The following is a 12,952-nucleotide window of genomic DNA, read 5'->3' on the forward strand; positions in this document are numbered from 1 at the left end:
TAAAGTTTTTGTCCTAATTATGAATGTGTGGTGGTTGTGGAGGTGGTTTAGTCACTCACTCATGTCTGACTCTTTGCAACCCTATGGACTGTAGCCCTCCAGGCTCCTCTGTCCATGACATTTTCCAGGCAAAAATGCCCCATGGAGGAGGGCCTGGCCACCCACTCCAATATTTTTGTCTCCTGCATTGGCTGATGGATTCTTTATCACTGAACCACCAAGTAAGCCCCATGAATATGTAAGAATAGCTAAAGACAATCAAGATTACTGGGCAAGGCAGAAAGCAGCAGACAGAGTGGGTTCATCTGGAGAGGGACTTCACACCTCCTGGGATGCAGCACAGTGGCACTGATGCAACCATCTCATGACATTACTTGGTCCCAGGATGAGGACAGCTGCACTTAGCATCCCAGACTCTCCTCTGACTCCCTCCAAAAACCGGGCTTTCCGCTCTAGCTGCTGCTAAGTCACTTCAGTCGTGTCCGACTCTGTGCAACCCCATAGACGGCAGCCCACTAGGCTCCTCTGTCCCTGGGAGTCTCCAGGCAAGAACACTGGAGTGGGTGGCCATTTCCTTCTCCAATGCATGAAAGTGAAAAGTGAAAGTGAAGTCCTTCAGTCATGCCCGACTCTTAGCGACCCCATGGACTGCAGCCCACCAGGCTCCTCCGTCCATGGGATTTTCCAGGCAAGAGTACTGGAGTGGGTTGCCATTGCCTTCTTCTGCTCTAGGCACATCAGTTTTTACTGGTTCTTATCACTCTACTGGTAATCTTCCAGTTACTCAGCAGCAAGCTATTGTCTGAAAGGGGACCTATCAGGTCAGCATACAGAACTCCTGTTTACACAAACAACTATGTATGCCCTGTATGTGAGAGACAAGGCAAATCATCATACCCAAAATAAGGCTTCCAAGCATTTGAGAGATCAGGTATATATCTACAATGCTAAAAGTGATTTTTCATCAACCTTTCATCAATACTACACACACACAGGTAAAAGACCAATTTGTCCCAAAGCTTAAGTTATAAAATGAGCTGGCAAGTTGGTGGAGTAATTCAGATTTTCCTAGAAACTCAAAGATTCTCTCAACCTAGAGCCTCACTGGAAGGCTATGTACTAATAACTCTCACCAAATATAGCTTTGGATCAGTCAAAAAGATGGGCAGTACAGAAGGGCTACTGCTGCTGCTGCGAAGTCGCTTCAGTCGTGTCCGACTCTGTGCGACTCCATAGACGGCAGCCCACCAGGCTCCTTCGTCCATGGGATTTTCCAGGCAAAGGTACTGGAGTGGGGTGCCATTGCCTTCTCCAACAGAAGGGCTGGCCTGGGCTAAAGATTTGGTATTTTTAATTCTACAAGATTTTTCAAGCAAGACCTTAACTCTTCACAGTAAGATTTCAGGTTAGTGATCTCTCACAAATCCCCAGATGCAGAACAAATTGACTTTAAAAGTGGTTTCCTGTGCTCTGAAAAAAGCTCTCAAAATACAAAAATTGTAACAGGAAAAAAAAAAAAAAAACCCTTTTCCCCATATAATGCACACTTTCCATAAATAATTAAATACAATCAAATAAAAATCAAATAGATATTCAGTGTAATGAAAGCTCGCAAAGATTCTCAAAAGATTTAAAGGCAGTCATATGCAGTAATTTCACTTTCAAACCACCCAAATAGTTTTGATGAAAAACTTGTTTGCAAATTTAAGCCAGGACAAGGAAGGGTGCAATCAATTTTAGAAGACCGACTTCATTTACAGCAGGTCCCCTTCCTTGGTTTTAAGCCAGTAAAGCAGGAATACCTCATTTTCAGGCAGTCTGCTTTAAAGGCACAGACCATATAGATTTGCTCGTGAAATGATAGTCTACCTCAGCTTGTAAGCCCTCCCAGTGACATCACTCATGTCATTTCTCAATTAACAAAGCAGGAGACAATGAGAGCTCCCTAGGACGTGTCTTAAAATTCTTAGAAAGAATGTCAGGTTGGTGCTTTAATGTGCCAAACAAGTCTAATAAATGCACTTAAAGTACCAAGTAAGAAAAAAAAAAAGTAACTTGAACGTCCCTGTGGCAGTCTGGATTCCGAATATGGCGGGGTGAGGGGGAGGGAGGGAGACAAACAAGGAGATTCAGAAATTCGGAAAGGCTCTCAATGGTGTCATTCACAGAGCCTGTGAGCAGAGCGTGCTGTTCATCAATGATACGGTTCCCACACTCGGTGGGGCGGGTGGAGTCAGACACAGAGCTGAAGAAGGCTTACGGAGAGCAAAGCAGGAGGGGGAAAAAGCTTCCACTCTAATAGCATCCAAACTACAGCCATCTCAGAGAAGGGTTTTCCTGGAGCTTCCCCTCCTGCCATTTCAAGATCTCTACCCACTTAACACAGATTGGCTGAGTAATAATTATCTTCATAAAGATGTCTGGATTATTTTGGACAAAGAACACTAGCAATTAAAAATATTTAAATATTATTCTTCATAGAATAATGGTGATCCCAAGCATTTCACTTTTATCTTGTTTTTGCTATTATCACCATAACATTCATCTGTTTTCTTCAGGCTCACAATTTGAAATATAACAGTCTTGAAAGACAAAAAGTGCAGCATTAGTACAGGTCAATATGAAAGTTCTTCAGACTTACACATGTTTTTTAAAGGAAACTGATTGGCTTCAATTAAAATGTGATTTGGAAGTTCTTCTACAGAGATTTTCAAAGCCACTAAAATCACATAACTAAACACCTTTAAGTTCCCAGCACAATAGTAAAAGTTAAAAGAAATATCATCACATCGGATATAATGCCAGGGCTAGTCAAGGGTCTAAAGTCAGGAATTATTGCCAGGCTGTGTGGCTGGGGTGGGTTAGGGTGGAGGATACACTGTTTCCTGTCACAGTGAATTCACAGTCCAATTCAAGGGCTAAGGAAAGGTTGACACATACCACCAGACGCTCACATGCAGTGCTACCTGCTCCTCCAGGAACGCAGAGGAAGGTCAGAATGGACTGAAATGGAGGGGCGGAAAGGGCCCTCCTGAAGGAGACAGACCTAAAGCTTAAAGGAAGTGTGGTATTTGTTTTGGCTGAAGGGTTTTACAGGGAGCAGAGAAATGGCCCAGAAAAAAAAGATGGCATGTGTGGACAGGAAGGAAGGCTGCACTGCCAGCTCCTCAGCCCAGACAAGGATATGAAAATAATGGAAGAGACCTGCGGCTGCCCTCTATTAATGTCTGAATTTAAGCAAAGGAAAGAATTCACATTGATTGCTAAGACTCTTTTTTCCCCCAACAATTAGCTCTTTATACACTTTCATCTGGCCTAGGAAAGAAAAATCTTTTGTCTAGGATGCCATAGGTATAGTGCTGCCTCTCCGTGAGAATGAACTGTGACCTTTTGTGGCCCCTTCAAGACCCATGATTCATGTTTCATGGAAAATATTGAGAAATATTCCATCAGAAATGAATCTGCTTTCACAGCATATTGTATGTTTCCTGTGTTTTCCTTCCTTATCACCAAGGACATTCCCATGAAAACAAAAACAAAAATCTCGTTTTTTTCCCCCAGAGTAACAATATTCTTGACTTTGATTTGCTCTGAATTTCCAGAATGCCTTTTCATGGCATCACAATAAGCTTCTAGGGATTTTCTAGTGATGTCATAAATGTCCAACTGAGAAAATCAATACGCTAACAAATGCAACTGCAAGCAAAGGGGGTTGACCTCATATGGTGTAATTTCAAAGTTTCCAGGGAGACCTGCAACCAGCTCCTCTCCCCACTCCTAAGTCACAAGTCCCCGCATCCCCCACCACCAGCAATCCTTAACCTGCTGGCTAGTGTTGAAATAGCAAAGCTACAAGGCTGACAGTTTCAACCATGGCGTAAGCAATGGGTATGACTTGAATTTCCAGGAAGGCCACCACCACCAACCGTCGATCCACCCCTGCCAAAAAAAACCACCTCTCCATCTGCTGGCTGGTGTTGAAAGAGCATAACTAGAGCTTCATTCTCTTAACTTTAATCTTTGGTAAAATGCAAATACTTCTTTCAGAAGTTTCCATTACAGTATGACTCAATTTCTGATCCTTTCCTAACCAGTCCTCTACCATTGTACCTCTCTCCTTCCAGCACCTCAAGTGGAAGCCCCACCTAGAAGTTCAGCCCACCCCAACTCTGGGCCCAATCCTGACTCTGGACAGAAATAATTTAAGGATTTATAAAGCAATACCCCCTATATCAAACTATCCTGTTCTTACTTCTGTTAACAGGGTTCCTGTCTTACTCCAAAGACGCAGCCTCCACCACCCATTTTTGCTCTCCAAACCACCTCCATCTTATCCTGGGGACCTAAGTACTCATCTAGCATCCTTCCCAGAATCCTGCTACTCCAAGAATTGGAAGCCACCTTTTTTTGTCATGTGCTCAAGAAAATGGAGTCGATTTCAGTTCATGACTCCCTGATGTAAAGCCACAGCGCAAGGCAATAAAGAGCTCTGGTCCTGGGGCTTTCCTGGTAGCTCAGTGGCAAAGAATCTGCCTGCCAGTGCAGAAGACATGGGTTCAATTCCTGATCCAGGAAGATCCTACATGCAGCTGAGCAGCTAAGCCTGTGTGCCACACTATTGAGCCTGCGCTCTAAACCCCAGAAGCCAAAATTACTGGGTCCAGGTGTTGCAACTACCAAAACCTGCGCACCCTAGAGCCTGTGCTCCAACCGGAGAAGCCACCGCAATGGAAAGCCCACACACCGCGACTGGAGAGGAGCCCCGCTCACCACAGCTAGAGAAAACCCTGCGAAGCCACGAAGACCCAGCACAGCCAAAAATAAATAAAATTATTTGAAAAACAAGAGCCCTGCTCTTTCTCCCTATGTGGCTGTAGCTGTGTGTTAACCTCTACAGGTCTCAGCTTCATATGTATCTGTCATACCCATGCAATGAGAGAATACATAGGCCTAAAAGTTGAAAAAAATATATATTAGCAATGATAAGGATGTTAATCACAACGAATTTATAAATATACTGCCTATTCCCACATTCTATACTGATATGTTCTACCCATCTGGAGTGAAGCATTCACTCACTCACACTGGAATGCAAATGAAGGGGTCAGTGAGGACACCTGGCCTGAGTGACTGCCTGTTACACAGGAATGGCCAACAATGGGTCTGGACTAGGGTTCCTTCCAGTTCCTGCAGTTGATCCTGTTGTCCCAGTGCCTCCCAAGCCCTAGCAAACCACTTGGGGTTCCAGGTCCTTGTCCCTCTCATCCTGTTCTGTGTCATTTCAATTAGCTGGGCCAGGTACCAATATGTCCCAAATAAAGATAACCACAGTATCTGGGTGTTCAGAACAGAATAAAGACTGAAGACTCGGAGGAAGCCAAAGATAAATGGCCCCACAATTCTTCTTTAGTCAACAGCATTTTTTTTAAATCACTGAAAGGGGTGTTAGTGTCACTTGTCACTTATCTCCAAGTAGCATCATGAATAAATACAAAGCTCCCATTGTGGACAGAGCAATATACTTGCAAAATACCCTGCAGAGTATACCAGTTACGAACATGCACTCAAAAGAAGTGAGGAAGAGGCTAACTAGATGAATACACATACATACACACACACACACACACACACACATACACACACAGCCCCTCTTCAAACACCAAAAGTAAAAGCAGGTGGCCTGAAAAAGTGGACTTTATACAAGTTGATCCACTCAGCAATTTGCTTCTTATAGATTCTATTACACATACTCAGTTGCAGAGGGACACAGTCTTCCAGCCAGTACGTTGGGTTCCAACCTTACTATGACCAGAAGCTCAACTATTCTCTTACTAACTGCCAACATCAGCTTCTTTTCTATGTAGGAAAAATAACTTTTCATCTTGTTTTTTTCTAGTATGTTCTTTTTTAAAGATACAGAGTGAATTTTGAGGTTTTACTTGTTGATAATATGGTACAGTAATACAAGTAGGTGGAAGATTCTGTATCTTGTACTACTTTAAAATATTTTCTCTCTTCTTTTGTCTGAAGTTCCTTCGTATGGTTTGGTTTTTAAATGGTTTAGAACACCAACCATCAATTTCGGGAACACAACAATCAGCGAAATGCCATCAGAAAAAATACCGTTCGTGAACGGCTAAATCATTTCAGATTAATTGCAATTGAAATGAGTTTTTTTTTTTTTTCCTAAATTCTTGTTCTTACAGTTAAAAAAACAAGTAGTGAAGCTACACATCAGCATACTCTATTATGCAGAATAGAAAAAAATTAAGTTTTTCCATGTAGTTCACTATGGAAAACTAAAGGGCATTTCCGTTCATTTTCTTTATATATTGGTGAGCAAGCCCAGGTATTAACAATAAGACCTTTGGACAGATTTCAGTCTAACCAACAACCCAGTATTGAGCTCAATTACAGGCCAATTTACCATTTGTCCGATAATCCCAATCACTGCAAAAAGCTATCACCAGAGTGCCCTCCAACACAGCAGTATCTAAGACTAACTCCAGATCTGGGTTGATCTTCCTACAGTAGAGCCTCATATGGATCAGAGTACCTATGTCTCTCTCTCTTTCCAAAGTGAATGACAGAGAAGAGGCACCAGTATTACACAAACTAGAAATTAACTGAAATGGCCTAGGAGCCATCCTTAAAGAACTACATTCAAGGAGCCTCGCTATACCTGGAGTTTATTTAGATAAGATTTTGGAGAGCTGATGCAGTAATGGAATAGGACTTTTGGAGATCTTAGGAGGGGATATCTTACACACAGGAGAGACATGAATTACTGAGGGCAGAGGGTGCACTGTGGTGGGCAGCCTTGTAAAAGGGCCCCCAGTGATTCCGGCCTGCTAGTATTCACATGCTGTGTAATCACTGTTCTCGAGTGGGTTAGACAGAGTACTCCCTCTTGCCCTGTAGCTGTTGCTCCGATGAAGCCAGCGGTCATAATGTAAGCACCTCCATGGAGAGGCCACTTAGCAAGGAACAGACGGAAGCTGCCTGCCACTAGCCCACAAAAAACCCTAAACCCTGCCAACAATCACTTAGGCGAGCCGGGAAACAGACTGACACTCAGACATGCCTCATGGTGGACTGCAGCCCTAGCCCACACTTGGATCTTCGCGTTTCCATAGGCCCAAAGCCACAGGACACAACTAAGCTGCACCTAAACTCCTGACCCACAGAAACTGTCGACAACCAATGCTGCATATACCTACCAAATTTGAGTAACCTGTTACTCAGTAATAAATAACTAAGAGATATTTAATATAGATTTTTACCTCTAAAAGCATCATTTGGGTAGCATCACAGTATGTATTTGAAACTTTCATCTAACTTGAAAAAGTATGTGCTATTCTCTACTGGAATTTTAAGGTCTCTTAAAAATCTCTGGATTTTTCAGGGGACCAAATTCCATAATACATGAAGACAATGCAAACTTTCCCATGTTGATTTAATTCACTTAAAAGTCAATTAATACTCAAGATATTTAACTGTGTCACTTATATATCACAGGCCCACTCAGCATTAAGGAGCCCCTAATAAAAGCAAAAAAAAAAAAAAAATCCAAGATAAATTTTACTTCTAGAAAATCACATGCAGACTCAGAGATAAACTTTACTTCCATAAAATAATAAAGGAAATTTTTTTTTATTAGAAAGCTTACAAAAAACTTCCTTACCTTGAATGCACTGCAGTGTTCCATCCTCCGCTCTTATTGTGAAAGTCTCACCTGGATTAACTTGAACGAGAATAACCTGCCAAAATAACACATTAATTTCAATTTTTTTAATTTATTCTTATTTATTTATTTGGCTGTGCTGGATCTTAGTTGTGGCATGCAGGATCTTCAGTTGTGACATGTGGGATCTAGGTCTCTGACCAGGGATAGAATGCAGGTCCCCTGCATTGGGAACACTGAGTCTGAACCACTGGACCTACCAGGGAAATCCCTAATTTTCAATTTAATACTAGAACATCTGGGGTTTTCTCCTCAACAGTTTCATTAATTTATGTACTAGACAAGAAATACATAGCAGAATACATACAGAATCTTGTATAAACATAAAACTTAGGAGATGTCTTAGATCTGGTTCAAATTTGATGGGGGATAAGTACATGCATTTGTATATAGCTAAGTGAATTCTCCTATGTTATAACAATGGAAAGCAATTTATAAGAAAAATGTTTATGGGGAAAAAAGTACCTATGTATAGGACCTGGAAATAGTAATGAACAGTATAAGTAGGACCTATCACACACACAAATCTTTAAATCTATTGCCTAAATGTCTATTTTAGTCATATAACATAGATATTTTGTTATCAGAAGACAACTTCCAGAAGACTAAACCACGCATGCCATGGCAAAATATGTTCTTTCAAGAATCTCAGAATTTTAGTTCTAATCTCATTCAGTTACTTTAGATAACAAAAAGGGGAAAATAATTAATCTATATCTAAATAGAAATGAAAGGACATAATCCAAGTTTAAAAAACTTGTTAAAAAATCATCAGCTGCAAGATTAACACTATTAAAATAATGACTACATATTTCTAGACAACAGAAGGATGTCAATGTCACATTCATATTGAAGTCCTGGGAGCAAGCCTGGTTCCTGCCTCAAAACCATCAAGCACACTGTTTCCTCTGTCTGCAATGCTCTCCCCTGCACTCCTTCATCTCTACCCTCTGCCCACCTTACTCATTCCTCCACCAGCCACCACCCATTTATCCTTGCCAGATTAAGGACTGGCATTTGACTCCCAGGACAGGACAGGTCTTGCACTATGGGTTCTCAAAAAACAAACAAAATGAAACTCAGCTCCTTCCTAAAATCTATAATTGCAATTAATTGTTGTTGTTGTTGTCGTTCAGTCACTAGGTCATGTCTGACTCTGCAACCCTATGGACTGTGGCACACCAGGCTTCCCTGTCCTTCACCATCTGCTGGAGTTTGCTCAAACTCATGTCCACTCAGTCAGTGATGCCTCCAACCTTCTCATCCTCTGAACCCCTTCTCCTCCCAGCTGCCCTCAATCTTTCCCAGCATCAGTCTTTACCAATGAGTCAGCTCTTTGCATCAGGTGACCAAAGAATTAGAGCCTCAGTATCAGTCCTTCCAATGACTATTCAGGATTGACTTCCTTTAGGATTGACTGGTTTGATCTCCTTGCTGTCCAAGGGACTCCCAAGAGTCTTTTCCAGCAGCACAGTTCAAAAGCATCAATTCTTTGGAACTCAGCCTTCTTTATGGTCCAACTCTCACATCCATACATGACTACTGGAAAAACCATAGCTTTGACCACAAGGAACTTTGTCGGCAATGTGATGTCTCTGCTTTTTAACACACTGTCTAGGTTTGTCATAGTTTTTCTTCTAAGAAGCAAACATCTTTTAATTTCATGACTGCAGTTACCATCCACAGTGATTTTTGAGCCCAAGAAAATAAAATCTGTCACTGTTCCCACTTTTTCCCCAACTATTTGCATGAAGTGATGGGACCAGATGCCATGATCTTCATTTTTTGAATGTTGAGCCTTAAGCCAGCTTTTTCACTCTCCTCTTTTACCTTTGTCAGAAGGTTCTTTAGTTCCTCTTCACTTTCTGCCATTAGGATGGTAAAGGAATTATTTTTGTGTCTGTCTTTCCCTATAGAGCCTTAATCTAGGCTCTATAAGGGCAAGATCTGACACAGAATAAGTGCTTGAGAAATATTTTTACTGAATGAATGAAAGTTATAAAACTTATGGAAAACCACTGCAACCATTACTTTGAGAAATTTAGCTTTCATAACACGCAATGTTAAAAGTCAACTTTATTTACTGTGGTGGTGGTGGTTTAGTGGCTCAGTCATGTCCGGCTCTTTGCAACTCCATCGATTGTAGCCTGCCAGGCTCCTCTGTCCATGGGGATTCTCCAGGCAAGAATATTGGAGTGGGTTACCATTTCCTTCTCCAGGGGTTCTTCCTGACCCAGGGATAGAGCCTATGTCTTCGCCTTGGCAGGCAGATTCTTTACCACTGAGCCACCTGAGCACCCCATATGGACCATAATTTATGTATTTTTAAAAACTATTTATTAAGATCAAAACCATTTTATCTTTAAAAGCTAAATCTTTAAAGTCTATGTATTTTGCTTATACTAATAATTCCAGGAAACACTGTTGGGATATTAAAACATTTTTAATCTAGAAATACATTAACTAGAAAAAACAAGACCATTCAAGGAAAAGCAGTACAAGTTTCATCCCTGGTGCTTCTTGTTATCTTGAATTAAAATAGTTATTTCAAGGCAATTTATTTTTCCTGTACAGTAACTGTGTTAATAATTTTTCAGTCTTAAGCATTCAAATCCTCCCCAATGTACACACTGTGCCATTTTAAGAACTCAAAAGGAAATCCTTCCTGATCTCTATGGAGTGATTAAGACATTTTCATTGCTTTCTTGAAACTGAATTTTTAAAGTCATTCCTAACATGAAAATATTTTTGACTTAACTTTATTTCTATGTACACATAGAATATAACTCAACTACAGGGGAATAAAACAGTCCAAGAAAGAAAATTACCCATTTTTTTTTTTTAAATCCTTAAACCAATTCTAACATCACTGTAACAGAGCAGAAGGCATCTGCTTTGTGTTTAAGCCTCTAGGGATAGGTCTATAAGATATGCCTGTCGAATTATTCAGGCAGGAAAAAAAAAAAATCAGTGAACACTAAGACTCTGACCCAGATATTCTTTGACAATCTTAAATGCATATACTCTCTTCCACTACACTCATAACTGTCAGACAACGTGTCCTAAATGCTAGTTCTAAAAGTACAATTCACCAATATTATGGGAAGTCCCAGGCAAGAAAAGGGATATCTGAATTGGAACATGTTCCAGGTTCTATCACATTATCTGCTTATCATATTGTATGAAAAGTGTCTGCAGCAGTTTCTCTGCGGTCGCCGACACCGGGCCACATCTCATGGAGTGGCTTGATGCAGCCAGCCTCCAAAAGCCATTTATGCCTTCCCCTCGCTGCTCCCGGGAGGCCCATTCCTGACCCCCACCCCATCTCTTTAGGGAGAAAGAGGATAGGTAAAGGGCTTTCACATATCCTATTAAAATATCTCTCTTCAAATGTTTAGTTTCTGTAATTTTCCCTGCTGCTGTGTTTCTATGGCAACCAGATTATAATCTACCAAGTTACCTCAGAAACCAGGCAAATCTCCTGTGCCCCAATATCAATTTTTCTTAGCAAGAGTGAAAGTCATTATTTGAGCAAACTGTATTCATCTTGGCACCGAGATATTTTAAAAGAAAGCATTTTATTATACTGAAGCGGACTGACCACCATGCTGTTTTTGCTGTCAATAAAGGAGATATAAAAATAAACTTTTGACACACATCAGCCCAGTGATCTGTCCCTAACCAGAGACGTGAATGAGAAGGCAGCAGCGGGCCTGGCACCGTGCGGCCCTGAGGAGCGGGAGTCACACCCGCAGGCTCCCTGGCACTTAACCTTTTGTATAGAACAAGTCACTCCGTCTGTCTGTCTTTCTGTCTCTCTCTCTCTCTCTCTCAATCTGTCTCTCCCCATCCCCCCACCCTCCTTCCCTCCCTCCTCCTTTCTTTCTTTAGCCACAAAGCAGACATTACAGTTACAAGTTCTCTTAAATACAGAATGTGAAACATAACATCACTGTCCAAACCTCATCATTTTTTGCCCACTTAGTAAGCATTTCCTGCTTTTCCAAAATCAGCACTAAAACAAGTCATGCTGTATTCTGTGTCTTGTCAGAGGAGAAGGGGAAAAAAAGAAGATTTTTTTTTAACCACTGATAGATTTTTTTCCCCCAGAGATGTTAACATAGAGCCATGTTAATCAAAGACATATTTCAGGCTACTATTGTTTTGTCAGATCTGTTTCAAATCCGTTAGTGCTACAGGAACCAAGCAGCCCAACATAACCAAAGGCAGTTCATTAAGGTTTACTGAAAAATAAGTGACCATTCTTCCAAAGTCTAAAGAAACAATACAACAAGAGGTAGAATTAACATAACTAAGCAAAAGGCTAAACACAGCATCCTGGGAAAGCTTCACCCAACAAGACAAGTGAAGCAGGTATAACATCTTTCTTCACAGGTATAAATCTAAATAGAATTCTGTTTCTAACTCACCAGAAGAGCAAAAGGAAAGCTACTTTTGCATTTTAAATTTTGGATTCCTGATTAACCAGAAGATAATCTCCTGGAGACAAATTCCTAATTTTTGCCTCAAATAAAATACTACCAGGCACCAACTAAATCATCACTGCCACGTATGTGTTCATCACAAAAGCTCCTGCTCGGACTGTAGTACTGACTGACCAAAGATGAAATGTTACATTTGCAGTATTTTCAAGAGTTAAATTCCATACCTAGTCAAGATATAAACAGTGCTAGGAAATCTCATTTCACTTTCAGAGCTTTTCCCACTTGCCACATCTGTGAAGCTTGTCTTACTCTTAGCTGTTTCATGTATGCATGAACATTCTCGTTTAGAGCAGTTATGAATATTCAACAGACATCTTAAGAAAGGAGTATTACAAACTAAAAGCTGCAATGAGTTCTAGGTTAAGGACACATTCTATCCAGGAAGATCTAACAACTTAAAAAGTGACCTCTGACTCCAGGAAAGGAATAGTAGCACCTTTCTTCTGAACACACACACACTTCAGATTCCCAAACTCCAAAAAAATCCTGGTAAGCTTCACCCAGGCTCTTTTGTTCCACCCAAAGCATCCATCATGACGCACCGTTGAGACTCTGGTCTCTGTGTCAAGGCCGCAGCTGGCCTCCAGCAAAACTGAACAGTAGCATCATTTGATTTTTGAGTTCTGTCTCTTTTACGAAAAGCGAGATGATGAGCTGCAAATGACTGACAATCACCTTTGTGGTAATAACATACACAAAGAAA

General features: G+C 41.0%; 1 protein-coding gene across 19 annotated transcripts in view; it reads right to left on the reverse strand.

The window, feature by feature from the left end:
- The window catches only part of FNDC3B (fibronectin type III domain containing 3B), a 353,909-nt gene that overhangs the window by 248,616 nt on the left and 92,341 nt on the right, over positions 1-12,952 (reverse strand). For 11 of the 19 annotated variants that reach the window (XM_025284392.3, XM_006068123.4, XM_006068124.4 and 8 more), the window contains exon 3: positions 7,685-7,760. The exons of the other annotated variants lie outside the window; for them this stretch is intronic. In XM_025284392.3, the coding sequence (XP_025140177.1) occupies positions 7,685-7,760 (76 nt within the window). The remainder of the gene's footprint in view (positions 1-7,684; positions 7,761-12,952) is intronic. 19 annotated transcript variants of the gene reach the window in all.

The sequence above is a fragment of the Bubalus bubalis genome, chromosome 1 (genome assembly GCF_019923935.1).
Source record: "Bubalus bubalis isolate 160015118507 breed Murrah chromosome 1, NDDB_SH_1, whole genome shotgun sequence".
Classification (NCBI taxonomy): domain Eukaryota; kingdom Metazoa; phylum Chordata; class Mammalia; order Artiodactyla; family Bovidae; genus Bubalus; species Bubalus bubalis.